General features: G+C 53.0%; 3 protein-coding genes across 5 annotated transcripts in view; 1 reads left to right on the top strand and 2 right to left on the bottom strand.

The window, feature by feature from the left end:
- The first annotated feature begins 719 nt into the window (after window positions 1-719).
- LOC138731914 (E3 ubiquitin-protein ligase TRIM7-like) lies at window positions 720-5,078 on the top strand. Of its 2 annotated transcripts, none has more exons than XM_069878214.1 (3): window positions 720-1,024; window positions 1,173-1,247; window positions 1,875-5,078. In XM_069878214.1, exons 2-3 carry the CDS (start codon window positions 1,190-1,192, stop codon window positions 2,393-2,395), a joined length of 579 nt encoding a protein of 192 aa, XP_069734315.1. In that variant the 5' UTR covers window positions 720-1,024; window positions 1,173-1,189; the 3' UTR covers window positions 2,396-5,078. The 2 variants fall into 2 exon arrangements, with proteins under 2 accessions (XP_069734315.1, XP_069734314.1); XM_069878213.1 differs by having other exon boundaries at window positions 1,138-1,247.
- LOC138731871 (E3 ubiquitin-protein ligase TRIM11-like) lies at window positions 4,485-11,061 on the bottom strand. 2 transcript variants are annotated; one of them, XM_069878150.1, is made up of 7 exons: window positions 10,768-11,061; window positions 9,017-9,112; window positions 8,354-8,578; window positions 8,127-8,149; window positions 7,398-7,513; window positions 6,442-6,501; window positions 4,485-6,217 (listed from the first exon to the last, which is right to left on the bottom strand). In XM_069878150.1, exons 1-7 carry the CDS (start codon window positions 11,017-11,019, stop codon window positions 5,700-5,702), a joined length of 1,290 nt encoding a protein of 429 aa, XP_069734251.1. In that variant the 5' UTR covers window positions 11,020-11,061; the 3' UTR covers window positions 4,485-5,699. The 2 variants fall into 2 exon arrangements, with proteins under 2 accessions (XP_069734251.1, XP_069734252.1); XM_069878151.1 differs by lacking the exon at window positions 6,442-6,501.
- Window positions 11,062-15,751: 4,690 nt separating this feature from the next.
- MARCHF2 (membrane associated ring-CH-type finger 2) overlaps window positions 15,752-27,297 on the bottom strand; it is a 44,358-nt gene continuing 32,812 nt past the window's right edge. The window contains exons 4-5 of the mRNA XM_069878188.1: window positions 24,095-24,304; window positions 15,752-18,903 (exon numbers count right to left, since the gene is read on the bottom strand). Of these exons, the coding sequence (XP_069734289.1) occupies window positions 18,745-18,903; window positions 24,095-24,304 (369 nt within the window). The 3' untranslated portion in view covers window positions 15,752-18,744. The remainder of the gene's footprint in view (window positions 18,904-24,094; window positions 24,305-27,297) is intronic.

Raw genomic sequence — 27,297 nt, 5'->3', positions numbered from 1 at the left:
ACCAGTGACCTCCTGCCTCTGCCAGCCCTGCAGGAGGAGGGGATGGGGCTGTATTTGCTACCCAGTATTTACAAGAATAGAATCACTAGGTTGGAAAGGACCCACTGGATCATTGAGTCCAACCATTCCCATCAGTCACTAAACCATGTCCCTCAGCACCTCGTCCACCCGTCCCTTAAACCCCTCCAGGGAAGGGGACTCAACCCCCTCCCTGGGCAGCCTCTGACAGTGCCCAATGACCCTTTCCGTGAAAAATTTTTTCCTAATGTCCAGCCTGAACCTCCCCTGGTGGAGCTTGAGGCCATTCCCTCTCGTCCTGTCCCCTGTCACTTGGGAGAAGAGGCCAGCTCCCTCCTCCCCACAACCTCCTTTCAGGGAGTTGTAGAGAGCAATGAGGTCTCTCCTCAGCCTCACATGCCCTGCAAACATCTCCACCCCAAATCCCGTTGGCAGCACGATGAATCCAGGTGAGCAGCACCTGTAAGGAGCCAGGTCTCTCCCCTCATCATGGCAAGCAGCCTGCACACCCAGATCGTGGTTCATGGCTGGTGTCCCCAGGTGACCTCGCACCGGTCTGGAGGTGCAGGTGGTGCCGGGAGGGCTCTGAGCACCCTGCTGCAGGACGATACAGCCTCTGCCAGTGCTGCAGGCTCTTATCACCCCCCCGCAGCTGGCCAGACGGAGGGGAGATGTGACACATCCTGTGATGCAAATAGGACAGGGGTTCTGCAAGAAGCAGGAGGGGAACTCCCAAGTTCAAGTGTTTGATAAGGTCACTCGCCTGCTGGCAGCTGCAGGGGAGGTGGAAGCTCCTGTGGTGTGGTCCCCACAGCAAGGTGAAGGTGCCAGGCTACCAGCTGTGCCCTCCAGGCTCTCCAACCCCTCTGGAGTTTCATCTGCTCTCTCGAACAAGCTAGAAATGCTGGGCAAGCCCAGTCCAGCCGTGATCTGACGAGATCAGGGAAGTGGAGAGCAAGGTTCTTCAGACCCTTCCAAAATCTCCTTTCTTGGAGTCAGCCTGCAGGTGAGTGCTGGTTGGCTAGAAAATGCCTGAAGGCTATGACTTTTCTCTCATTCCTTCTGCTTCTTTATCATCTTTGGGCAGTCTCTGAATCATGAACTTTCCACTTTCAACAGGGAATCCTGCCTTCCATCCTGCTGGTTTTCTGCAGACTTGCTGGTATCCAGGATGGAGAGAGAAGAGAGGGAGACCCTGGGCAATGAGGTGGAGGAGATGAGTAGAAGGGGTGAGTTGTCAGAGGGGAAGATGAAGGGGAACTGCCCTCTTTTGAGGAGAAAAAAACATCCTGCTTCTGCTGTGGAAAAGCTGTTTAGAGTCAAAGCACCTGGGGCTTGTCCCAGCCTGGGCATCCTGGGTTGGGATTTGATGGCTGCAACATTCCCAGCTGAATTCCCCATGCTGTAGACCCACCACCAACACTGAAGTCACCTGAGCTGCTATCCTTGGCTCCCTCCGTTGCCCACAGAAAGGAACAGGTCTTTGGGTCCATGGGTTATCAGGTTTGGGTTACATCTATCGTGGTCTGCTCTGGTTTGTGCCCAGGCGAGCCTGTTTCACTCCTGCAGCACTGGAGATGCCCAAGCTCAGGTCCAGGAGGATGTGCACCCACCCACTCAGGTGCATCCTCCTCCAGGAAACCAAAGTCCCCTTGGTCAGGGATCCCACGGAAGCTCCTGGATCAGAAGCAGGGGCAGGATCGGGGTTGTTTTAAGGCTAGGGCAATCCTGCGTGAGGGGCTTTCCCACCCCACACTGGACATCTCTGGGCAGGGGAAAGGAACCCCCCCTCTTGCTGGGGTGGGTGCAGCCCTGGGGCTGCCTGTCCTGAGTAGCTTCTCCTCCTCTGTCCCCAGCTGCCGTGACCCTGGACCCAGACACCGCCAACCCCTTCCTCATCCTGGCTGATGACCAGCGAGGTGTGAGACGGGGGGATGAGTGGACCTCTCTGCCCAACAACCCCGAGCGGTTCGACACGGAGCCGTGTGTGCTGGGCAGCCCGGGCTTCGTGGGGGGCAGGCACTGCTGGGAGGTGGAGGTGGCCGAGGGAGGGGACTGGTGGGCTGTGGGGGTGGCCCAAGAGTCTGTCAGGAGGAAGGGGGTCCTCAGTTTTGCCCCCCAGGAGGGGATCTGGGCCGTGGGGCAGTGGTTTGGGCAATACCATGCTTTCACTGACCCTGACTGGACCTCCCTGCACCTTGCCTGCCTCCCCAGGGCCATCCAGGTCTGCCTGGATTTTACAGACAGGCAGGTGGCATTCACTGATGCTGAAAACAAAGCCCCAATCTTTGCTTTCTGCCTGGATTCACGTCCTGGGGAGACACTACACCCATGGCTCTGGGTGGGGAGGGACTCATGGCTTAAGCTGTGCTCCTGATGTGGAGGGACCGTGGGTGGCGGTGGTGAGACTGGAAGAGTGAACACTGTCACCTTGGGTCTTGGTGCTGGGAGAGTGCCGTGTCCTGCTGGCTTCTCCTCACACGGTTCCTCTGGGCACCGAGTGGGAGGCCTGGCAGGTCTGGGAGATGGACACCACCAGAGAGCCTCCCTCATCCCCTCCACACCACAGCTGGGACTGCAGAGACAGCGGGGACCACAGAGGTTTGTACATGGAGGAGGTTGGTGTCTGGTGGCACCAGGGCAGAGAAGTGGCACCGAGTGTCAGGGTCCTGCAGAGCTGCTCTGTACTTGGCCGTGAAAAATACAGCAGGATCAAACTCCGTAAAAGCCACCTACAGTAGCGCGTCTGCCTTTTTTTTTTCAATTAAGTGTAATGATTAAGTTAAAAAAGCCAAACACAGCTGGATGCTGGAGCTCATGATAACACTTATCTTCATGCATCCAAAGCCTCTCCTTGCCTTACTTTCAGTTCTCACTGACACGTGCATTACACACATTTCTTACAGCAGAGCACTTGTTAAGGCTGTAAGGACAGCAAAGGAAGGGAAGCAAGAAATGGAGGTTTCTGAAGTTCACAGGCAAGGCAATTCCCACAGCTCTGCTCTTCTCTGGTATCCCCCCATCAAGGTCTCCCTTTCCTCACATAGAATAGAATAGACTGGTTCGGGTGGAAGGGACCTACAACCACGATCCAGTCCAACTGACCAGCCACCTCAGGGCTCAGCAGAAGTTAAAGCACATTCCTAAGGGTTGTGTCCAAATGTCTCTTAAACACGGAGAGGCTTGGAGCACAGACCACATCTCAAGACAGCCTGTTGCAGTGTTTCACCACCATCTCCATAAAGAATTCCTTCCAAATGTCAAGCATGAACCTTCTTCAGTGCAGCTCTGAACCATCTCAATGCATTCTGTCACTGGATCTCCACACCTCCCTCTCCACGTCCCCTCCTCAGGAAGCTGCAGAGAGCAACAAGGGTGCCCCTCAGGCTCCTTTTCTCCAAATGAGACAAGTTCAGAATGCTCAGACAGTCTTTGGAGGATAGGCTCTCCAGCTACAGATCTGCTCTGAGAACTGGCATTTTGGGGAAATGGTGCTCAAAGGACATGCTAGACCTGGAAAAGATGGGGTACCCCCTCCTGGAGACCTCGCTTAGTCCTCCTCTGCTAACTCCTGCTCTTAGGAGAAGGGACAAAGGGGAAGATTGCCTGGGCCCAGCCTAGATTTCTTCTTCTCCAGTCACATTGCTGGTTGGAACCTCGTAGCACCAACTCAGTTGTCACCTTCGTGGTGGCAGCTCGGGACAGGCAACAGCAGCAGCCCCCCTGGTCTACTTCAGGAGCTGGAAAGAGTGGTAGTACTGGGTCAGGCACAGATGTCCTACAGGATGGGCTCACCAGGCTCTCTGGCTCTTTATGGGGATGGGTGATGGGCACCTGAGCTCTGCACATCCCTCAGAGAAGCAACCCAGCAAAACCACCCTGGGAACCATCCAAGGAGCCAATCCCAAAGCAGGGGCAGCTCAAGCTCTGTGCTTGGCAGAGCACAGAAGAGGGGCAAATCCTAGTAGGGATGGACGAGGTGTTCAGACAGGTGGCTGCCTACATCTTTGGGCCAGCACGTCCTCACCTCCTGGTGCCAAAGCTGATGTGCCTCTGCAGGAGGAGGGAGAGCTTACACCGCCGAGGCCACGGCTCCGCATTTCCATGAGCACACGGGGAGCTGAGGTCCCACAGATGGAGCACAAAGGCAGCTGGGTACGTGTCTGCAGCAGCACCACAGCCAAACCCAGCAGAGCACCACGGGCTTCTGGCCACAGAGCAAGGAGAAGGCATGGGCCTCACCCTTGACTTTCACAGATGCTTTGTCACAACCCCTATTTCCAGAGGCTGCATTAAACATCCCCGGCAGAGTTTATGTTTGTAGCATTGTTTCCCTTCACCCTTCTTAGAATCCTCCCCCTCTGCCCTGCCCCAGCCCCAACCACCCTTTCGCAGATTGGCTTTTTTAGCAGGTGAAGCCAAGGTCTTAAGGGATGGGATTTCATCTCATGTTCATTTGACCAGCATTTGAACTTTGGTTATTTATTGGTTATTTATATAACTTTGGTTACTCCTATTTTTCATTTCTACCATGTCACAAATCCTGGCAGTCCCACAAATGGGCAAGTCTCAAACCAACAATTCCTACAGCCTCTTAATAAGCTTCAGCAAATTCCTGCAGTTAGTCCTTCAGCCGGAGAAGATCTAAATCTCTACATTTCCTTTCCAAGATCCTCATTGCAACCAGAGATACAAATCGTACAGTCAAACCTTGATGAATTATCAGATACACTGATTTGTTAAAAAGCAATGATTATAATTCCACCCACAAAATTATTGAGATGTAAATCCTCTCAGCAGCTCCCAAAAGGAGTAATATTTACTTGTGCATTCCTGAGCTAACATGACTTGAACCAGGCCAACCACAGGGACTCATGGAGGCTGCACGGCCGTCAGGGCTACAGAGCATCACCACGGCCAGGGGGGCTGCTGAGCAAGGCTCATCCTCCTCACCCTGTTTCCTCAAGGGCAAACACACCATTCCCAGGCTCTCTGACGCCACTGCCATGCCCCTCAGTCCCTCATACCTCCTGTCAATAAAGTATGTCCCCAACACCAAAGGGTGTCCTTCCAGTACTTAGAACAAGAGAGCTGGGGAGGGGCTCTTGATCAGGGAGTGGGGGGATAGGATGAAGGGAATGGTTTTAGGCTGAAAGAGGGGAGGTGTAGATGAGATCTCAGGAAGAAATGTTTTCCTGTGAGCGTGGGGAAGCTCTGGCCCAGGTCACCCAGAGCAGTCGTGGCTGCCCCATCCCTGGGCGTGTTCAAGACCAGGTTGGATGGAGCTTGGAGCAACCTGATCTAGTGGGAGGTGTCCCTGCCTATGGCAGGGGAGGTTGGAATTGGATGGGCTTTGATGTCCCTTTCAACCAAAACAATTCCATGATTCTATGATTCCATGAAGTGGCCATTCTTCACCCAGAGCCCTCTTCTAAGCTTCCTCCACTGTGGTAGGACTAGGGCTGAGGAAGCTTGTGGGTCTCTGCTCCCATCACAGCAATTCCTACTCTCTGCAGGGAGAGAGGAGTTCAAAAGCCCTTGAGGCTCATGGCAGAAGGTTTAGAGACAGAGATGGCAGAAGATTTACAAGCAGGTGGGAATCCCCAAGGACAAACTAGATGAGGAAGCAGGAGGGCAGGGTGGCTACAGCAGAGCCACCTCAGAGTGCCACCTCCTCAGCTCTAAAGACACATCTTGAGCTGGGTCTCATGACCCACCCAGAACCAGGGGTGGATTCGCTCCCTGCCAAACATGGCTTGTGGGAAGGTGAAAATGGTAGCCTCGCTGTCCACATCAACAAACATCACCTGCCCTCCTGCGTGGTCCAGACAGATCCGTACCCGCCGGGGGACTGTGCTCTGGAGGACAGGGGTGGGAGATGGGGAAGTGAGAGCCAAGAACTTCTCCTTGTATCGCCCCACCGCCCAGATCCCCCCTTCTGGGCTCATGTCATTCGGTCCCTGCCTTGTCACAGATTCCAGGGCCACCCCCATAGCCCAGCATGACCCGTAGGCCACCTCCACCTCCCAGCACTGTCGTCCTGAGTCAAATCCTTCACAGCCCAGCACACAAGTCCACGGGTTGAATCGCTCTGGCCTGTTGAGCTGGCTCTGCTTTGTGGCTCCCTGCATCACACTTCTATGATCTTCTGAAATGATGAGCCAGGGCTGTGCTGTGTCTGGATCCAGAGTGATGTTCACTGCAAGAGAGAGGACAGGTCAAAGAATGAGGAGTAGAGATCACACCTGGGAAGAGTTTCACCAAGCTGTGTCCATGTTTGGTCCTGGCTTGGGAGGAAACCTGTGCTCAGCTCAAAATGGGGAGCAGCTGAGCCAAGGTATGTGAAGATGCACTGTTCCCAAAACCACGTGTTGCATCCCTCACAACCAAGGTTCCCTGGAGGAGACTCCCAGCAGAACTTACCTTTTGTGTACTGTTCCCATGTCTCCTCCACTCCCTCCCCTGTGTCACTGGTCAAAGCATCTGAAACACAGATGGAGCCTGGAGGTCACCTCTGACGACTGATGACACCACCAGCTTCGGGAGGTGCTCTGTGGAGCCCAGCTCCATGGAGCAGGAGGACAGAGATACTGCACCCTTCCTCCCCCAGGGCACACACTGCCTGCTGCAACTGCCAGCTTCTCCAGTTGAAGCAGCAAGGAAGAAACCTGAGGCAGCAGGAGCGAAAAAGAATTTGGGGGTACCTAGCACACAAGACAGACTTTGACATTCTGCAGCCTATCTAGAAGGAATTGTAGGATCTTTGTCTTCAGAGACTTTCACAACAAAATGGGTGAAAACAGAGAACAATCCCACCCAGCTGTACCTGCTTTAAGCAGAAGTTTGAAGTAGTTGGCCCCCAGAGGTCCATTCCAGCCTAAATCACCCTACACGATACCAAGGTCTGCCTGACAGTCACCTCAATCACTGCTTTGGGGATGAGCCTCCTCATTAGGAGAACGTGAGCTAAGTATCTTCTGGGCATATTGGGGCATCTGGGACCTGTTCCCATCCCTGACCCACTTCCAGCCTCAGAGCAGGTCTGGAGCAGACCTAGAGCAGAAAGAGCCGTGGCAGCCGAGTGTTGCACAAAGGCTTAGTGGGCTCCATGGCTGATGATGTGAATCAACGCTAAGGTTGATTGTTCTTTGGGGGGAAATGAAAGCATGAGGAGATAGAGAGAGAAGGGAGAAGAGGAAAAAAAAAAAGGAAAGGGAACACCCTCCCCCTTAGTCTGGGCACCCCTCAAATGCATCCCCAGGGCAGGATGTGCTACACAAGGATGTTCATCTTTATCTCTCTTTGCAAGGCTTTGAACACCCTGTTCTGTCCACCCCTGGGATGTTTCTCTGTTCTCCTTTGAGATCCCTTCTTCATACCTTGGTGTGTCCTTGTCATCTCCTCTAGTGCAGGAGTGTTTTCCGAGCAGGATCCAGGCTCCTTCTTCAGCTCGTAGTTCATCTCCTCCTTTGGCTGGGATTTTTCCCTCTCACACCTGGAGTCGTAGAAGCCACAGCATTTCTATTCCTCTCTTAGTTCAGTCTCTTGTCAGTGCCAGTTTCTAGCGAGCATTTTCAAGCCGAATCAATGCCCTCCAGAAAGTGGATTTGTGCTTTGTTTCACTGTTTTTCTGGTGTGTGTTTGGTTTTCATGGGTTTTTTAGGGTGTTTTGGGTGGTTCTCCCCTCCCAGCATGGCTAAGCCACTGCTCCACCCTGCTGCTCTTGTTGCCCATTGCATTTCTTTTACAAGTGATGGCTTCGGTGCCCCTGCACACCCTGTTTCTTCAGAGCAAACTTGCGTCACACCCAAGTGCTGAAGCCCTGAGCCAAGGGCGCTGAGCTCTGGTCTCTGTGTCACTGCACATCGGGCACAAAGAAGCCAAGCAGGCTTGCAACCACAGACCTTAGAAATGAAATTTCCTCCTAGACTATTTACCCAAGGACAGAACTTCTTGGTGGAGGCATTCTGGTTCATCAGCCTCCAGAAAACTGAAATACTGGAAATAATTGGTATCCCTGGTATATTAAGTGTCCAACTTTGTTCTGGGGCAGGAACCTTTGCAGTCCCCAAGCAGCAGTGTGGTGTAAGGGAGGCAGCAGCACATACCTGCTCAGAACATCACCAGCATCCTAGATGGGAGAAAGAAAGAAGCAGCTCAGTGCTACTTATCCGGCACACGCATCCCTCACGTTCCCCTTGCCCAGCAAACAGACACCCCTGTAAGGTGAGCTTGATGAGTTAATCAAGTCAAGATCAGCTTCTCAAGTCGTTCTGACTTGCTGGTGCCTCAGGTGCTGTTTGCCAGGCCACGGTGGGGTTTCAGAAGAGCTCACCTGCAGGGACTGATGTCCTGGCAGCTGGCGCTCCTTCTCCTTGATCAGGCCACCCAGATAAATGAGCTGCTTGGAGAATTTAGCAGCATTTTCCTTCAATCGTGTTGCAATCTGCTCCTCCAGCTCTCCCAGCCGAGATGACAACAGACACTCTTGTTCCTCGAGGTACTGTCGCAGCTGCTTAAATTCAAGCACAATCTTCCGCCTTTCCACCTTCACTTTTTCCTTTAGGAGCAGAAAGAATCCTCTCAAGGGAAGGTGGGACAATGGAAAGGTACACTAAGATGATTGGAGGACTGGAAAACCTTCCATATAAAGCAAGGCTGGGAGAACTGAGTTTGTTCAGCCTTGAGAAGAGAGGGTCTAGGGGGAGACCTTGTTACCACGTGCCAGTACATAAAGGACGTCTTCTAAGAGGATGGAGACTCTTTTTTTACAAGGAATCACATGAAAATGAAAAGGGGTGAGGGACAGAAATCGTTTCTGGAGAGGTTCCAGTTGATTTACAGAAGAAAATTTCTCCTCATGAGAGCAGCAAAACATTGGAATTGTCCCCCCAGGGCAACTGGACACAATGCTCAGTCCCCCAACTCCAAAAGCCAAGCATTGACCTCTCTTCACCCTCCCCAGATAAACTTCTTCCCAGACGAACCAAGCACCTACCAGACGGTCCTCGCACATCCATCGCTCCTTCCTTTCCTGTTTCTCCAGTTCTCCTTTCTCTCGCCTGAGGCGCTCCAGCTCTGACTGTACTGGCTCCTGGAAGGAGAGACATCCTTTAGGATCTCCCCACCGCCCACACGTATGCTTCATGCCCATAGAATAGTTGGACATAAGCAGCCTCTGGCATGGAGTCGGGCTCTGGAGCTGCGGGGTCCAGGATGGTGGGACTGTGAAAAGTGGGGAGGGAACAAGCAGGGGAAAGGGCCTGGGGAGGAACTGAGGAGGAACAGGTAGAAAGGGGTACAAAAGGGTCTGGTCAGGGGTACATCAGAGCTGGTCATTGCCTGACCCAGCCCTGTGCCTGATCATAGAATCACAGATTCATTAAAGTTGGAAAAGTCCTCTAAACTGATCCAGTGCAACCATCAGCCCAATCCCACCATCCTTACTAATCCATGTCCCCAAGTGCCACGGCCAAACACATTTTGAACCCCTCCATGTACGAAGATTCCCCTGCTGCCAGTGCTTCACCAATCTTTCAGAAATAATTTTTTTTCCTAATACGCAATCTAAACCTCCCCTGGCGCAACTTGAGGCATTTTCCTCTTGTCCTCACGTCTATGACCACCACAATCTGTCCCTACCTTCTCAGAATCACAGAATCAGAATCACAGAATCAGAATCACAGAATCAGAATCACAGATCACTAAGTCGGAAAAGACCTGCTGGATCATCGAGTTCGACCATTCCTATCTGCCATTAAACCATGTCCCTCAGCACGTCAACCACCTATCCTTTAAACACCTCCAGGGAAGGGGACTCAACCCCCTCCCTGGGCAGCCTCTGCCAGTGCCCAATGACCCTTTCCGGGAAAAATTTTTCCTAATGTCCAGCCTGAACCTCCCCTGGTGGAGCTTGAGGCCATTCCCTCTCGTCCTGTCCCCTGTCCCTTGGGAGAAGAGCCCAGCTCCCTCCTCTCCACAACCTCCTTTCAGGGAGTTGGAGAGAGCAATGAGGTCTCCCCTCAGCCTCCTCTTCTCCAGGCTAAACACCCCCAGCTCTCTCAGCTGCTCCTCTTGTTCTCCAGCCCTGTCACCAGCTTCGTTGCTCTTCTCTGGACTCGCTCCAGAGCCTCAACATCCTTCTTGTGGTGAGGGGCCCAGAACTGAACACAGTATTCGAGGAGCGGTCTCACCAGTGCCGAGTACAGAGGGAGAAGAACCTCCCTGGACCTGCTGGCCACGCTGTTTCTGATCCAAGCCAAGATGCCATTGGCCTTCTTGGCCACCTGGGCCACTGCTGGCTCATATTCAGTCGCTGTCAACCAACACCCCCAGGTCCCTCTCCTCCAGGCAGCTTTCTAGACAGACTTCTCCTAGTCTGTAGCTGCCCAGGGTTGTTGTGCCCCAAGTGCAGGACCCGGCATTTGGCCTTGTTAAACCTCATCCCATTGGACTCAGCCCAGCGGTCCAGCCTGTTCAGATCCCTTTGGAGCCTCCCTACTCTCCAGCAGATCCACGCTTCCACCCAGGCTCCTTGCGGAGATCGTGGGCTTTTGCAAATCAGACTGGAAAGCGTTCTGGCCGGTACAGAAACCCACAGTGTCTGCAGAGCTTGAAAGCTGCGAGCAGCGCAGACAGCGGAGCCCCAGCCCTTGTGTGTCCAGCCGAGGCGCCTGGGTGAGGATTGTCAGCGTGGAGAGGAGAGGGCAGGACGTGAAGAGACGGCGCATTGGGGTCCCCGTGCCTCACCTCGTCCCCCCACGCCGGCCCCAGCCGCCTCAGCCCCTCGGCGATGTTGCCCAGCGGGCGGTTGGGCCGCAGGACGCCGCCGGGGAGGCTGTCCCGGCACTGCGGGCAAGCGCGGGCGGCAGCCCCAGCCCAGTACGAGGAGATGCAGGCTTGGCAGAAGTTGTGCCCGCAGTCCAGCATCACTGGAGCGCAGAAAAAATCTAGGCAAATGGAGCAAATCGCCTCCTCCTGCAGCTCCTTGGCTGCTGCCATGGCTGGGGCGTGGGGTAGAGGAACCCGGGCTGTTTCGCTTTCGCTCTCCAGATTGGAGCGAGCGTGGCTGCCAGGATGAGACGCAGGCGGTGGTGGGAGGACTCTGGGAGCCCCGGGAGGACTCTGGGAGCCCTGGGGCGGCTCTGGGAGCTCTGGCTGTGGGTCCGTGGGGAGCACAGCCCCCAGCACTCCCTCCATCCTGCCCTTGTTGAAGTTAAAAGGTGTCTGGTCTTAAGAGCTTTGACCCAGATGGAACCCTGCTGTCCTGACCAGGATCTCCTCTGTTGCTCACACTTCTCACATCCCCTTTTCACAGAGCAGCTCCCTTTTCCTGCTCCTCCTGTCCCTGCTTTCCACTCAGGGAATTGGTTTTCCAGCAAGTTTGTCCTTTGTGCTCCAATTCCTGCTCAGCGCAGTGGTTCTCAGTCCAGGGGGCGATTGCGCTCAGCCCAGATTGTCCCAGGATTCTCGCTTGTGGGTGGGTTATTTGTCCCCTCTCTTCCCCCTCATTTTGAACCCAGGCAGCAGCTTGGATGCATTTAACTGTCAGCAATGCTGAGTGTTCACATGAATCATAGAATCACGTCACCGATAGCCGTTTTGCAGGGATTTGAAGATATTTAAAGAGGTTACCTTGCCTCCGTAACCTGCCTCTTTCTGGATGCTTGGGCCACTTGTCTGTGTGCCCTGGTCTCTCAGCAGACCAGGTGGGTGAGTAAATTCCTGAGCTGAAAGCCTTCACTGGGAGGATTTATCACCTTTCCATTAAAGGTGGGGCAGGCACACGAGCAAAATTCTACCATTGTCGTCAAAGCTACGCAGTGCTACAGACTAGGAGAAATCTGGCTGGAAAGCTGCCTGGAGGAGATGGACCTGGGGGTGTTGGTTGACAGCGACTGAACATGAGCCAGCAGTGGCCCAGGTGGCCAAGAAGGCCAATGGCATCTTGGCTTGGATCAGAAACGGTGTGACCGGCAGGGCCAGGGAGGTTCTTCTCCCTCTGTACTCGGCACTGGTGAGACCGCTCCTCGAATCCTGTGTTCACTTCTGGGCCCCTCACCACAAGAAGGATGTTGAGGCTCTGGAACGAGTCCAGAGAAGAGCAACGAAGCTGGGGAAGGGGCTGGAGAACAAGAGGAGCGGCTGAGAGAGCTGGGGGTGTTTATCCTGGAGAAGAGGAGGCTGAGGGGAGACCTCATTGCTCTCTCCAACTCCCTGAAAGGAGGTTGTGGAGAGGAGGGAGCTGGGCTTTTCTCCCAAGTGACAGGGGACAGGACGAGAGGGAATGGCCTCAAGCTCCACCAGGGGAGGTTCAGGCTGGACATCAGGAAAAAATATTTAACAGAAAGGGTCATTGGGCACCGGCAGAAGCTGCCCAGGGAGGGGGTTGAGTCCCCTTCCCTGGAGGGGTTTAAAGGACAGGTGGACAAGGACATGGTTTAGTGATTGATAGGAATGGTTGGACTCGATGATCTGGTGGGTCCTTTGCAACCTAGTGGTTCTATGATTCTATGAAAGCAAACATTTTCCATGTCAGGCACTGAGCTCATTGTATTAAGCCATAATGGTGTGGAGGCCAAAGCCCTCTTGTGTCCCTGAAGAACCACAATGGAGCAAAACCCTGCTGAGATGCTGCAGGAGGCAGCAGAGGCTCCCTCATTGGTATTCCCCTCTTGAAACCATAGCAGCCAATGCCTCCTTGCTAGGGCCTGGGTCCAGCCTTGCACTCTCTAACATCTCCTCATAGAATCATAGAATCACCAGGTTGGAAAGGACCCACTGGATCATCAAGTCCAACTCATAGATCACAGTTTGCATCTGCTTCAAAGAAATTGCACGCATGCGCTCCTAAATGCTTTGGTGGTTTGCTTCTAACGATACAGTTACCTCCCCTTGCCCTCCCCTCCCCTCTGGTCCTATTCCTCAGCAGGGTTTGCAGTGCTGGGATGTGATCTGCCTGGTCCTCACTCTGCTGCCCTCCCCTGGGAATGGGCGCTTGGCCCTTGGAGGTGACCTGGCTCTGGATGCTGCACAGGTCACTCGTATGTGGCCACCACAAAGGGAGGGATGGGGATGGGGACAGGGAGCAGACACAGGGTGCCAGGCAGGACAGAGCTGCTGGAGCACCACCACATCTGCCAGGGCTCTGCTAGTTCAAGACCTTTGGATGATGACCCTCTGCTTGCTTTGAGACGGCAACGGAAACGAAGAAGACCAGATGGAACTGAGGGTGACAGGTTCATGATCTGCATCTGCCTACTTTAGGAGAGAATGCTCTTAAAATCAAAGCAGCAACATGTTAGATGGCAGGGCCCACTCCTAGGAGGGACTTCTAGGAAGGGGAGAGTTTGGTGACAAGCAGGGCACCTTGGTTTGTTTAGTTCGGGGTTTTTTTTCCAAGAGGATTCAGGGCAGAAGCACCCCAGAAATGAGCAGACCTGGGCACCTCTGTTCTCTGTAGGATTCTATGGACGTGGTAGGTAACATCGCAGCTGCAGACAGCTCTCTATTTCGAGGTTTTTTCCCCGTTCATCTATTGTCCTTCTCTGTTTCAGGCAAGAAACAGAGAAGCACATGGAATCCTGAAATATCAAGTTCGATACTGCTTGGAATAAGATAGAAAACCTTATTCTTCTCATTTACTCTGTGCAAAATGATTGCAATTCCTCATCGCTGCAGTTTCTGGAATCTAAGAGTAAATCTCAGGTGCTGAAAACTTGCACTGCTTAACCCAGATTTTCATTTAATGCCACTCTAGCCATGGGGTCAGTCCCCACAGCTCCATGCAGAACGGAGGCGTCTGAGCCATGTGCCGATCAGCTGGCTGGCTCAGAGCTGCAGGAGAGACCTCGGCCACCAGCAAACATCTTCAGAGTCCCCAAACCAATCCTGGAATGTGAGAGGCCACTCTGAGGCGCAAAGCGCCCGCATTGGCATGGGAAACACCCCAAGGACTTGTCTTATGTGGTGCGGAGCACCAACCTCAACCAAGAAAAGGAAATTGCTGTTTGAATGCTGGCTGCGTCACCCTGAGGCAGGTGGGGGAGACTGGTGCAAAGCTGGGTTCCTCAACAAACTCGTGTCCTGGGTTCTCTCCACTGGAATCTGGTGTTTTGGAGGGTGAGAAAAGGTTTAAAATGGTTTAGTGGGTTCCTTTTTGCTGTGCCCACTCCAAAAAAAAACCAACCAAACAAAAAAAGCCCCCACACCAAACCGAGTTTTTTGCAGTCAGGTTGCAGACTGCAGCATTTTGGAGAGAAATGTGACAATTTCAGGCAGGGCTGCACCATGAGAACTCAAGGGTGCTTAATTTTGACTCTCTGCAGGTACAGGAGGTCTCTCTGCCTCCTGGTGCCACTGCAGGCAAGAAGGCTGCAGACATGCAGAGTCCTCAAAAAACAAGGCAGGGCTCACGTGGCTCCTTGGAGGGACACGTTTCAAGGACAGCCTGAGCCAGGACTTTGTGTCCCAGATGTGGAATCATGGCTGTGACCAGGCAAAGGTGCAGGGCTGGCACTCGGTGTGTGCCCTCGTCGGCCGGGAGCTGGACACAGAGCCCAGCAGGTACCTCAGGAAGCCCATGGTCCCATCGGCACCAAGGTGGGTCCCATTGACACCGAGGGCAGAGCAGAGCATCAGTCAGACCTACCTGATCCTCCCTGTTCCTGGGAAAAAGCTGTGGCGATGGCAGTGGAGGCTCCTCAACAACCAGGTTGTTCTCAGTGCTGCTCTGGGTCAGAGGTTCTTCAAAGCCTGCTCAGATCTGGTACGTTCTTCCGAGCAGCCATGACCAAAAACCTTTCCTGTTAAAATGTGTCATATTTCCTAACAGTGAACCCTCTTCTCTGGGTTTCCTGTTCCTTTTATGGTGCTCTGGCTGCTGCTTTTCCTTCTCCTCACCTTGGACAGGTTCCTGTACTGCAGCACAATTTTATTTCAAAAGGATGGGGCTAAGCCTTCTTCCCAGGAATACGGTGCATTCTCTTTTAAAGATCTTTTTTCTAATATAAACATGTTCAGAGCCCTCGATTGCCCAACGTTTCCAGCTTGCCCTGGCCAAAGCCAAGGCCTTGGAAACAAATCCAAACACCATTTTTGCAACATCACGAGTGGCACTTTTAATATACAGCGTAACAATTTCCAACCCAGTTTCCCAAAGCCTCATGGTCCGATGGTTACCAGCGTCCTGCCCAGGCCACCCCGCAGCCCCTGTGTAACACTGGCCTCGGGTGGCTCTCGGAGCCTGGATCAGCCTCTCCTGCCAGCAGCTCTCCCACGTGGCACCCTGAGGGATCACCAGGGCTTGGAGAAGAGCAGAGCCTGGCCCTCTGGTCCAGCATCTCCCAGCACCCTGGAGGAAGGGCTGGACTGGAGCGGTGGCACCCACAGCAGTGGGAGTCCCTGCGGGGCGGCATCCCAGGGAGCACTGGGATTGCTCCACGCACCCCAACGCCACCCTCTGGAGAGGCCAAAAGGACTCCCTTGGCCCAAACAACTTGCTCAGCCCATACCAGGGAGGGTTCTGTGAACAGACCAGAGAAACCTGCCCATAAAGGACAAAAAGCCCTGAGTTTTGCCCAAACACAAAACCTTCCACCGGCTCTCCTGGAATCAGGTCAGGAATGCTGCCCACAGCACCCTGGGGGAGCCAGGACACAGAGCTTGCTATCAGGGAGCAGCCTGGGCTCTTCCAGCCCTCCCATCTCCTCCAGTAACAACACAACAGCCCTAAGTTTGTCTCACTTTTATTTACATAATTGCACAGCCCATTTCCCCATGACACTGGAACATGGCGGGTCAGAGACACTGATTTCCCACATTCACGAGCTGAATGTCTCCTCTGGGAAGGAGGAGAAGACTCAGAGAATCGCTGTTGGGTTTTGCAGGGGCACATGCAACAACTCCAATTATTGGCAACTACAATAAAGACATCGAAGCTGAGAACAAAGCCACAGCCGCGCAGCAGCACAGGGCCCCGGCTACCCCCAGCCAGGGACTTCTGGCTTTCACAGTTGCATATTTGGATCAGCAGTGGGTTTCCTAACTGAAATAGTGGCTCTGTTCCGTCCCTCCTCGGGGACATGGTGTGGGAGTGCATATCCTTCGTTACTTGCCAGAACCAGGCACATCGCAAGACCAAGCTCCTGAGAGGCAGCCAGGGCTGGGAAGGTTGAGCTAAACCCCCAAATTTTCCTTCACTGGGAATGTCCTGGTGAGATGGGATTTGTTGGGGAGGGGCTGGAGGAAGGGATACCCAGGACAAGGCACAGAGCAGTGGCGCAGCGCTCACCGCCAAGGGAAGGGGGTGCAGAAGGAGGCAGTGCCTGCATGGCAGCTCCTCTGCGCAAGCTGTGTTGATCATGGGAATGGCGTCAAGAGACGGAGAGGTTCAGATTGGACATTAGGACTTCTTCACAGAAAGATTTATCAAGCACTGAAACAGCTGCCCAGGGAGGTGAGTGAGTCACCATCCCTGGAGCTATTTATAAGATGGGTAGATGAAGTACTTAGTAATATGATTTAGTAGCGGACAGGTATGGTTCGACTTGATGATCTCAAAGGTCTTTTCCAGCCTAGGGATTCTATGATTCTACGATGATACTGCCGGGCAGGGACCATAACTGAGCCAGGCTGGAGAGGTCTCTCTGCACTGCCAGCCTCCAGGAGCACCAGGAACGAGTCATCCCCACACAGGGAAAAGGGAAGGTGCCCAGGGAATTGTGGCAGAAGGGAAGAGACAGGCAGGGAGGAGGGCAGAGAGGGGGAAGCAGAGATGCACAGCTCAGCTGTGGCAGAAGATGTTCACCCCATGATCAATCAGAACAGAGACATACTCAGAGCAGCCCACAGGGCCCCACAGCCAGGCAGGGGCTGCTGCAAGAATCCGGGATATCACTGAGTTGCACGAGAACCCGGGGGACAGGAGACAAAGGAGGAGAGGAGACACAGAGCAGGGCCCAGGGCTGGAGCAATCCCACCAGGAGGGACAGGGCAGTCCTGCTGCTCATGGCACTGTGACTTCCAGGTCAGGGAGCAGGGGCCACATAAAGAAAAGCATCCTGCTTTGCAGCTGAAGAGGAGGAGGAAATGGCACACGGTTCTTTGAATGCAAGAAACCACAAGTCTCACTCAGTCTACCAGGGCATCGGACTGATCCGCTTGGGTTCAGCAAAGGAGTGGAGGGACAGTGTGTAACTGCCACCACCCACCGCAAGGATCCTCTCTGCTATCTCCCCTCACCATTGCAGGAGCGAGGCAAGGCTCACGCCAAGCGGCTGGAGCACGTAGCAGGACAGCGCCAACACCAGCATCCTTACGGCCCACTCCGCTCACTGGGCTCAGGAAAGCACAGCACCAGGCAGTGGCATCACCTGGCAAGGGGAGGCAGCGGAAAGGCAAGGACTAAGGCCAACTCAGGGAAACCCTTGGCAGGCTGGGCACTCCAAGACAGAGGGGAACGTTAGCTGGATGTGCTGGGAACACGGGTGGATGAAGGAGGAGAAATGTTGGCCTCGCAGGAGAAGGGACCCAGAGCCTGCTCTTGGGGAACCAGCGAACTTGGGGTGTTGCACTTGAGGACACAACAAGCAGGCAGCGTTTTCAGGGATGAACCAAATCACAGCAGCTCCTCCGTCTGCTGCCGAGGAATGTGCAAATAAAGCACCTGGGGACAGGTGAGCCCACCCACACCCTGCCGAGCGGCTGCAGAGCACGGCCCGTCCCCAAAGGTCTGTGCGCAACTGATAGTTTGAGAGGTCCAGCCTCAAGATGGTGAAAGGACATCAGCAAAAGGGACTCAACTCTCACCTCCTGGGGTCAGGAAAGCTCCTTTCTGAGTCTTCTAAAGGCAAAAGGCAATGGTGGGTTTAGCCAGTACGAGCATCACTTCCCCCCTCGGATCCTCTGTCTACCTTTGTGAGACAGACCAAGAGCTGAGTGCATCCGAGTCCTGGGGAGGAGCCAGGATCTGCAAGGAAAGCATTCTGTGAGATCATGTCTGCACAAGAAAAGATCTTCTCATGTTGAAACTTATTTTGAAATTCTCAAAATTACAGTACTTTACAAAATGTCTCCATTCGCTATGACATCATTTTACTCCTTCTGGGACTATAAGAGTTCTTAAAAACACACAACCTTCTAGAAAGGACAGAAACACCACGAGAAAGGTGAAAGAGTAACAGGAAGGGTTGCCGCAGTATTATCAAAACCAACTTAGTGCAAAGGAGAAGGGGACGTTCAAGAACGGTTGATGAAAAGTGTTCTTTATACGCTCATTTGGAGAAAAGGCATAGATTTAACCTCGGAATGAGATCAGGCTGCCAGCTTCTATACTGAAGCTTAGAACATAAACACAAAAGGACTGAAACACAATATGCATGGCCATTAAAAAATAATGTTATATATAGATATATAGATATATATATAGGGAGATATTTTCCATGTATGGTGTTTAGTTATAGGAAAGTGTCCCTGCAGACAGGCTTGTTCTGCCACCTGGCTCTTCTGGGCCATGTCACATGATAGACATTGATTATCAGTCTGTTTGAAATAGTATAAAGTACGTGCTGACTGCAAAGTCCCTTTGTGTGGGATGACTGTTTTCCAGCGCCTCCACAGTGTCTGCGTTTCCTGCGTGCGCGAGGGCACCTGATCCTCTTTGCTCGTGCCGGCCCCAAAAGGCGGCCCTGGCCCAGCTGCCCTGCGGCGCAGCGTCTGAGGGACGGCTCACACAGTGGTTTCATCCGCAGTCTTCTTCATGAGCTTGGCGGAGAGGAGGGAGTGGGGCACGGGGTGTGGGCTCCGCGAGGCTGGGATCATCAAGCGGACTTTCTGGTTGGTCCTTCGCCACTCTGAGTACAGCTGGCAGTGGTAGCGGAACGAGACCTGGCGGGTGATAACACATTGGTCTGGTTACCAACCCCCCTTCACGAGTGCCGGCACCGTAGAGGGCTGGTGAGATGCAGTCACCCATCCACGCTCTGCGTGCTCTCTGCTTATTCCTTGTCAATCCACCAGCAGCCCCGGCCAACAGAGACAGCACTGACCCTGAATGGGCTGGGGTGCTCCATGTCACATAATCGCACAATCGTTAAGGTTGGAAAAGACCTCTAAGATCATCAATTTCCCTCTGTAATTCCCTCAATTTCCCTAAGATCATCATTTTCCCTCTGTACTCAGCACTGGTGAGACCGCTCCTTGAATCCTGTGTTCAGTTCTGGGCCCCTCACCACAAGAAGGATGTTGAGGCTCTGGAGCGAGTCCAGAGAAGAGCAACGAAGCTGGTGAAGGGGCTGGAGAACGAAGAGCGTCTGAGAGAGCTGGGGGTGTTTATCCTGGAGAAGAGGAGGCTGAGGGGAGACCTCATTGCTCTCTACAACTACCTGAAAGGAGGTTGTAGAGAGGAGGGAGCTGGCCTCTTCTCCCAAGTGACGGGGGACAGGACAAGAGGGAATGGCCTCAAGCTCTGTCAGGGGAGATTTAGGCTGGACATTAGGAAAAAATTCTTCACGGAAAGGGTCATTGGGCACTGGAACAGGCTGCCCAGGGAGGTGGTTGAGTCACCTTCCCTGGAGGTGTTTAAGGCACGGGTGGATGAGGTGCTGAGGGGCATGGTTTAGTGTTTGATAGGAATTGTTGGACTCGATGATCCGGTGGGTCTCTTCCAACCTGGTTATTCTACGATTCTATGATCAAGTCCAACCACCAACACAATACCAAGATGTCTACTAAACCATGTCACCATGTGCCACATCTCCATGCTTTTTGAACCCCTCCAGTGATGGAGATTCCACTGCTGCCCTTGGCAGCCTCTGCCACTGCTTCACCACTCTTTCATTAAAGACATTTCTCCTATTATCCAACCTAATCCTCTCCTGGTGCAACTTGAGGCCACTTCCATCGTATCACTTGGTACTTGGGATTGTTCCAAGCATCTGATAAGCAATCAATTGCTGATAACTGCAATTCGACACCGCACCTGGAATCCTGTGTTCAGTTCTGGGCCCCTCACCACAAGAAGGATGTTGAGGCTCTGGAGCGAGTCCAGAGAAGAGCAACAAAGCTGGTGAAGGGGTTGGAGAAAAAGTCTTACAAAGACTGGCTGAGGGAACTGGGGGTGTTTAGCCTTGAGAAGAGGAGGCTGTGGGGAGACCTCATTGCTCTCTACAACTACCTGAAAGGAGGTTGTGGAGAGGAGGGAGCTGGGCTCTTCTCCCAGGTGACGGGGGACAGGATGAGAGGGAATGGCCTCAAGTTGCACCAGGGGAGGTTCAGGCTGAACATCAGAAAAAGATTTTTCACAGAAAGGGTCATTGGGCACTGGCAGAGGCTGCCCAAGGAGGGGGTTGAGTCACCATCCCAGGAGGTGTTTAAAAGATGGGTGGATGAGGTGCTGAGGGACATGGCTTAGTGGCAGATAGGAATGGTCGGACTCAGTGATCCTGGAGGTCTTTTCCAACCTAGTTATTCTGTGATTCTGTAACACCAGGCTGACCATGGCACAGCAAAGGGGCCTTCTGGGCAGCACCAGGACAGAGGGACAGTTTGGTCACCTGGATTTGGGCACCAGGCCAGTGAGTTGTGGCAGAGAGGAATAACAACTTGCTCCTTCACCGCAGGCACAGGCTGACGCCAGCTCCTCCTCTGCCCAAACAAAGGGTTCCCAAGAGGACTGGCCTCCAGCAGCCAAAACCTTTCTGAAATAAAGGATGGAAGGCTGGTGGGGATGGAGATCTGGAAAGGATGGAAGGCTGATGGGGATGGAGAGCTGGAAAGGATGGAAGGCTTGAGGGGATGGAGAGCTAGAGGGGACCTATCCAGCCTCGCCCTGAAGCAGAAGCCAGCCCTGCAGTTTCAGAGCAGCTCAGCAAGGGGGAGCTGGAAGCTGCACTTCCCGCTGGATTTCTGGCTCCATCCTCTGCAGCCCTTACACCACTACAGATGCTCTCACAGCTCTTGCTGATTCCTCAGCTTCGAAATCAAACCCTTCTAGAATTTCTTAAGGAAAGAATAAACCCAGCATATATTTCCCCCTGCTTATTTTCCTAAAAATTGTGAGTGAGTAAGTAAGTTAAATCCTGAATCCAGTCAGCCACTCAACAAACCCAAGCTTTCAGAATCTGTAAAAGCATGGGAAACACTGAGTTGGCAACGAGGATATACCAGGAAGTATATGACAAGGAAAAGTCAGCATTCCTACTACTTTTGGATAGGTTGCAGCTATCTGCTATGAGAAACGGAGCTATGCCACAGCATTGAGGTAATTTAGCTTAAGGATCCGTGCACTCCCCTTTTTCCTGTTGTAGAGGGGCGACTGTGGGAATAAAGCTGTTTGCTGGTAAGCAAGGAGTGAGTGTTTCACAGCATGTGAATGGGAAGCCAGTGGTGCAGACCTCAAGGAAAGCTCCTGCCCCACAGGAAGGAGCTCCAGCCTTGGCCAGGGCCTCTCACAATCATGACGCTGGTAACAGCCCCCCCTGTGCCGTGCAGCCCTGTGGTGGCACCGCAGCTGAACAGGGCAAATGGCAGTAAAGGGGCTTCACTTCATGTCCTTTTCTGGGACAGGTGATTTCAAGGAAATATGAAGCACAGCAGAACCAGAGACATTTTAGTCAGGACTAAATTGGTTGGATGGCCGGGCCCAGAGAGTGGTAGGAAACGGTGTGAAATCCAGCTGGAGGCCAGTGACAAGTGGGATTCCCCAGGGCTCAGTGCTGGGTCCAGCCCTGTTCAGTGTCTTTATCAATGACCTGGATGAAGGCATCGAGTGCACCCTTAGCAAGTTTGTGGACGACACTAAGCTGGGTGGAAGTGTGGATCTGCTGGAGGGTCGGGAGGCTCCAAAGGGATCTGAACAGGCTGGACCGCTGGGCTGAGACCAATGGGATGAGGTTTGACAAGGCCAAATGCCAGGTCCTGCACTTGGGGCACAACAACCCTGAGCAGCTAGAGACTAGGAGAAGTCTGGCTGGAAAGCTGCCTGGAGGAGAAGGACCTGGGGGTGTTGGTTGACAGCGACTGAACATGAGCCAGCAGTGGCCCAGGTGGCCAAGAAGGCCAATGGCATCTTGGCTTGGATCAGAAACGGCGTGGCCAGCAGGTCCAAGGGAGGTTCTTCTCCCTCTGGACTCGGCACTGGGGAGACCGTTCCTTGAATCCTGGGGTCAGTTCTGGGCCCCTCACCACAAGAAGGATGTTGAGGCTCTGGAGCGAGTCCAGAGAAGAGCAACGAAGCGGGTGAAGGGGCTGGAGAACAGGCTGAGGAGCGGCTGAAAGAGCTGGGGGTGTTTAGCCTGGAGAAGAGGAGGCTGATGGGAGACCTCATTGCTCTCTATAACTACCTGAAAGGAGGTTGTAGAGAGGAGGGTGCTGGGCTCTTCTCCCAAGCAACAGGGGAAGGACAACAAGGACAAGAGGGAATGGCCTCAAGCTCCACCAGGGGAGGTTTAGACTGGACATTAGGAAAAAATTTTTCATGGAAAGGGTCATTGGGCACTGGAACAGGCTGCCCAGGGAGGTGGTTGAGTCACCTTCCCTGGAGGTGTTTAAGGGATGGGTGGACAAGATGCTGAGGGACATGGTTTAGTGTTTGATAGGAATGGTTGGACTCGATGATCCGGCGGGTCTCTTCCAACCTGGTTATTCTATGATTCTATGACTCATTATTTCACAAAACACCCCACATTTTTCTCTTTCGTCCAGACCAGTCCTGGGACAGAGAAGACAGAAGTACTTCCTCTGAAGGTTTCCAGTTTTCGCTGGGCTTTCTACAGAAACAAACCTCCTGCAGCCACGTGTCAGAGCCATACATGCAGCAGCCAAGATGTTCCTCGACAGCTCCCTTGTGCTGCAACTTCTGCACCCTTTGACGTCAGCACCGATCGGGCACTCTCAGAGCTGGCATCCTGAGAGCAAAGGCTGCAGCACCAGCTCACCCTTCCCTGGCACCTGAGTTGTGAGGAATGTCCTAACCCCAGGGAAAGCCATTACTTGGAGAGATCAGAGCATGAGATGGCAGGGAAAAGGGCTGTCACATTTTCACTGCCAGCTTTTTTGGGTCCCACTATTTCTCCTCCAGGAACTGCATTTCTTCCTTTCCCCAGATTGTGCTTCCCAACCAGCAGCTGGAAAAGGGCACCCACAGGGCAGATGCACATGCAGGGCTTTGAAAACAATCAGAGAATTATAGAATCATTAGGTTGGAAAAGGCATTAGAGATCATCAACTCCAGCCATACCTACTATTAAATCATGTCCTCAAGCATCTCATCTACCCACCTTTTAAACGCCCCCAGGGATGGGGACTCAACCAGTCCCCATCCCTGCCAGTGCTTGAGAACCCTTTCAGTGAAGAAATTTTTCCAATGTCCGATCTAAACTTCCCCTGACACAGCTTGAGGCCATTCCCTCTCATCCTATAACCTATCACTTGGGAGAAGAGCCCAGCACCCTCCTCTCTACAGCCTCCTTTCAGGGAGTTGTGAAGAGCGATAAGGTCTCTCCTCAGCCTCCTCTTCTCCAGGCTAAACATCCCTCATCTACGCCTCATAAGACTTGTTCTCCAGCCCCTTCACCAGTTTCATTGCTCTTCTCTGGATGCACTCCATGACCTCAATGTCTTTCTTACAGCTAGTGGCCGAAAACTGAACACAGGATTTGAGATGCGGCCTCACCCGTGCTGAGTACAGGGTCACTTCCCTGGTCCTGTTCGCCACACCGTCTCTGATACTGCTGCTGTCAACCAACACCCCCAGGTCTTTCTCTGCCAGGCAGCTTTCAAGCCATCCTTCTCCAAGCCTGTAGCACTGCACAAGGTTTTTGTATTTGGCACCGGCTACACAACACCCCGGGGAACATGGTTCCCATGTTGATATGGCAAGCAGATGATCAGGAAGTGGTTTCTCATTCTCAGCAATGACTTTAGCAGCTCCCAGTTGAAGATAATTAAATGGACAGTGAGAGAAAGAGCCCAAGGTTTCTCACAAGGTGAGTTGGAAGCAGCTGGCTGCACCGAGGTGGTGTGAGCTAGTACTTCCAACCGTGTTTTGAACAGAAACATGGCCCTGGGAAGCACTTACCAGCGTCCAAAGGACGTAGATTGTGAAAAGTGCTATAGTTAGTGCAATGAGTCCAATAGCCTCCAGCCGGCTGTTAAACTGCAAGTGATCCTGGGCTCCGCGCAGACACAACCAGCCGGAGATCGCTGCCAGGGGAGTAATGAACAGGAAACACACCATGTCACAGAAAAGGGTCCTCTTCTCATTGCGGGGACCAGGGTCCTTCAGCCACTGCAGGAGGGAAGGGAGAGAGGGCATTAGACAGCGGCACACGGGGCACATGGTGTGCCAGCAGAACAGGACTGTGCTGGGAAGCTCTCCTGTGCTCTCTGCAGTCTGTACGTACCTGGGCAAATACTTCGCTCACTTAAATCTTCACAAATACAGAGCTAGAGAGCATCAAGTGTATTTTTAATAATCAGCAAGGGAAAGGGAAGAGACAACAAGAGTATGTGCGTGGGAAGGCAGTAGTAAACACAGAAGCTGCCTGGGCTCTTTGCTGCAGCAGCAATGAGGAGGCAGCAGCTACAGACAGAGAGGGGTGGTTTAGTAAAGATCTGACAGGTCTTGGATTGAGCTTCAACAGAAACATATCCAGCATTGCCACTGGCGTAGAGGAAATTGGGGCTTTGGGGTCTATGGCCAGGTCAAGCTGTAAGGGCAGCTGCCCAACATCCTGTCTTCTGGTTCCTTTTGGAGAATTGTGGCATTTTAGAGTTCCACTCCTGATTTAAATCAAATCTGAAATGCTCAGGTCCACCTGAGAGACTGCGTGAGACAGCTCAGCCAATGGGGTGCTCTCAAGGGCACGGTGTTGGCCTTGGGGCTCAAGGAAGCGGTGGCAGCGCGGCTCCCTGGGAGCCTGGCACCCACCCAGGGCCCTCAGCAGGGAACACAAACACCCATGCAACCTGCATTTTCACTGGGGTGATGTCAGCAAGGAAAAGGGCGCATCACTTCAGCAACCAAGAGTGAGGAAAAACAAACTGAAAAGTGAAAAATAACTAGCAGCAAGCTTTGCCCCTGAGCAGAGAAAGCAGGACAGGAGCCACGGAGCCTCGGCACTGGGATAGGCCCTGCAGAGGAAAGGATCACAAACCCGTTCTCCTTTACAGAACCACCTGGTCTCAGTGGATCAAAGTGAGCATGGAAGGAGGGGGCACGATGACACAGACACAGCTTCTGAAAACTCCACCTTCACGGCTGCAAAATCCCAAAGAGCCTTCCTTTGCTGTGGGCCCTCCGCTGGCCACCACACTGCAGGCAGAAGAGACCTGCCAGGACCAGAACAGAGACCATTCTGCTGGATGTCTTCCCATTTTCAGGTTTTCTTGCCTCCCAGGGACTATGTGATCCAACAGAGTGGAGGTTACTGCACTTTGCTCTGCGTTACCTAGAGGCTTGGCTGCAGAGCAGACGTGGTGCTGCTGCAGGTGGGTTTCCCTCAGCAGGAGACCTCTGACCAGTCACTATTAAACTTCTAGGAGTCCCAGCTTGCATCTTGGGCTCATTCACAGCACAGAAGGCCAATCCATGTCCTGGGCTGCATCCCCAGCAGTGTGGCCAGCAGGGTGAGGCAGGGGGTTCTGCCCCTCTGCTCTGCTCTCGTGAGATCCCATCTGGAGTCTTGTGTCTAGTTCTGGAATCCCAAGCATAACAAGGATATGGAACTGTTGGAACGGGTCCAGAGGAGGCCATGGAGATGATCTGAGGGCTGAAGCACCTCTGCTATGAGGACAGGTTGACACAGTTAGGGTTGTTCTGCCTGGAGAAGAGAAGGCTCCAGGGAGAACTTAGAGCAGCTTCCAGTACTGAAAGGGGTGACAGCAAAGCTGGGGAGGGACTTTTTATAAGGGCATGAAGTGATAGGATAAGGGAGAATAGCTTTAAATTGTGAGGGGGAAGATTTAGCTTAAACATTAGGAAGAAATTCTTCACAATGAGGGTGGGGAGGCCCTGGCCCAGGTTGCCCAGAGCAGTGGTGGCTGCCCCATCCCTAGAGGGGTTCAAGGCCAGGTTGGATGGGACTTGGAGCCCCTGATCCAGTGGGAGGTGTCCCTGCCTATGGCAGGGGTGGAACTGGATGGGCTTTAAGGTCCCTTTCAGCCCAACCCATTCCATGATTCTATGACAACAGCAATTGTTCTCATTTTCCTGGGATGATGCTATTTTCAGCATTTTCTTTCCTTATTTAGAAGAACAAGCAGCTCTAGTTCCTACCATTGCCCAGGGTTGTTACAGCACACTTTTACTGGAAGTTTTGTACCCTCAGCTGCTGGATCCTTCTTAGTTTTTCTGCACAAAGACGACTGGTCTCATTTAGGATATTTTTTTTTCTCAAAAAAAAAAAAAATTGGAGAAAATTATGGAAAAGGCCCAGTCAAAGCAGGAAAAGGAACGTCCCCAGGGCAGGAGTGTCCCACTGCCAGTCTTGGAGTGCGGTGCCCACTTCTGGGCATGAAAAGGGACCCATTTGAGAACTACACACACAAAACTCTTCCCTACAGGTGAAACCACAGTTTAAACAGTGATAAGGAAGGAGTGGAGGCGGGTATGCAAGAAATTCATGAGACCACAGCAGTCAAACCAGAGCATGGGTAACATGAGGACATTGCTGGCCAGAAAGACAAGCAGAAAGTGCTGTCCCAGAGAGGAGAAAAGAAGGGCACATGCAGGTTAGAGCAGATTTGAATGCAGAGTCTGAGTTGAGGGATGCAGATACAGCAGAGGGTGAGGGCAGGATGGGAAGTGCCGATGGCTTTTGTTGAAATGGGAAAAAGAGAAGGAGGAGATGGTAAAGCCAGGCAGAGAACAGGAATGTGGCTGGGGTGGTCAGAATGTGGCTGTCTGCTCTGCAGGCACCTGCAACAGGACACCAAACCGGCCAAGGACAGAGGAGAGGACGCTGCAGCCACAATAAGAGCCAGGGCAGGAATTCCAGCTGGGACGACTGATAAGCAAGATACTTTAGAGAAGAGATCTGAAGGATCTGAGAGACCCAAACAGAGCAAGAAGAAATGAAGCTAGAGAGCAAGCTGGGAGTGAAGAGCACAGACACATGTGGGGACCGGGCAATGCTCCTGCAATAACTGAGGACAAGTTTGAAGCATTTTTAAAGCCATTTTGAGCACGATGTGATGGCCAGACAGCAGGAGGAAATTTCAGAGCAGCCACAACTGTGGTCTGGACGTGAGGAGCTGGGAGAAGGGAGGCAGACCTGCAAT

Source organism: Phaenicophaeus curvirostris, chromosome 28 (genome assembly GCF_032191515.1).
Source record: "Phaenicophaeus curvirostris isolate KB17595 chromosome 28, BPBGC_Pcur_1.0, whole genome shotgun sequence".
In the NCBI taxonomy this organism is placed as follows: Eukaryota; Metazoa; Chordata; class Aves; order Cuculiformes; family Cuculidae; genus Phaenicophaeus; species Phaenicophaeus curvirostris.
This window is presented reverse-complemented; position numbering and strand designations above follow the sequence as displayed.

Excerpts from the sequence above, each read along its gene's own strand:
- LOC138731914 (XM_069878214.1), top strand. The coding sequence starts at position 1,190 with ATGGAGAGAGAAGAGAGGGAGACCCTGGGCAATGAGGTGGAGGAGATG. Across the intron at positions 1,248-1,874 it reads GGAGGAGATGAGTAGAAGGG|CTGCCGTGACCCTGGACCCA; the intron begins GTGAGTTGTCAG and ends CTCTGTCCCCAG.
- LOC138731871 (XM_069878150.1), bottom strand. The coding sequence starts at position 11,019 with ATGGCAGCAGCCAAGGAGCTGCAGGAGGAGGCGATTTGCTCCATTTGC. Across the intron at positions 9,113-10,767 it reads GGCCGGCGTGGGGGGACGAG|GAGCCAGTACAGTCAGAGCT; the intron begins GTGAGGCACGGG and ends CTCTCCTTCCAG. Across the intron at positions 7,514-8,126 it reads GCTGGTGATGTTCTGAGCAG|GTGTGAGAGGGAAAAATCCC; the intron begins GTATGTGCTGCT and ends CTACGACTCCAG.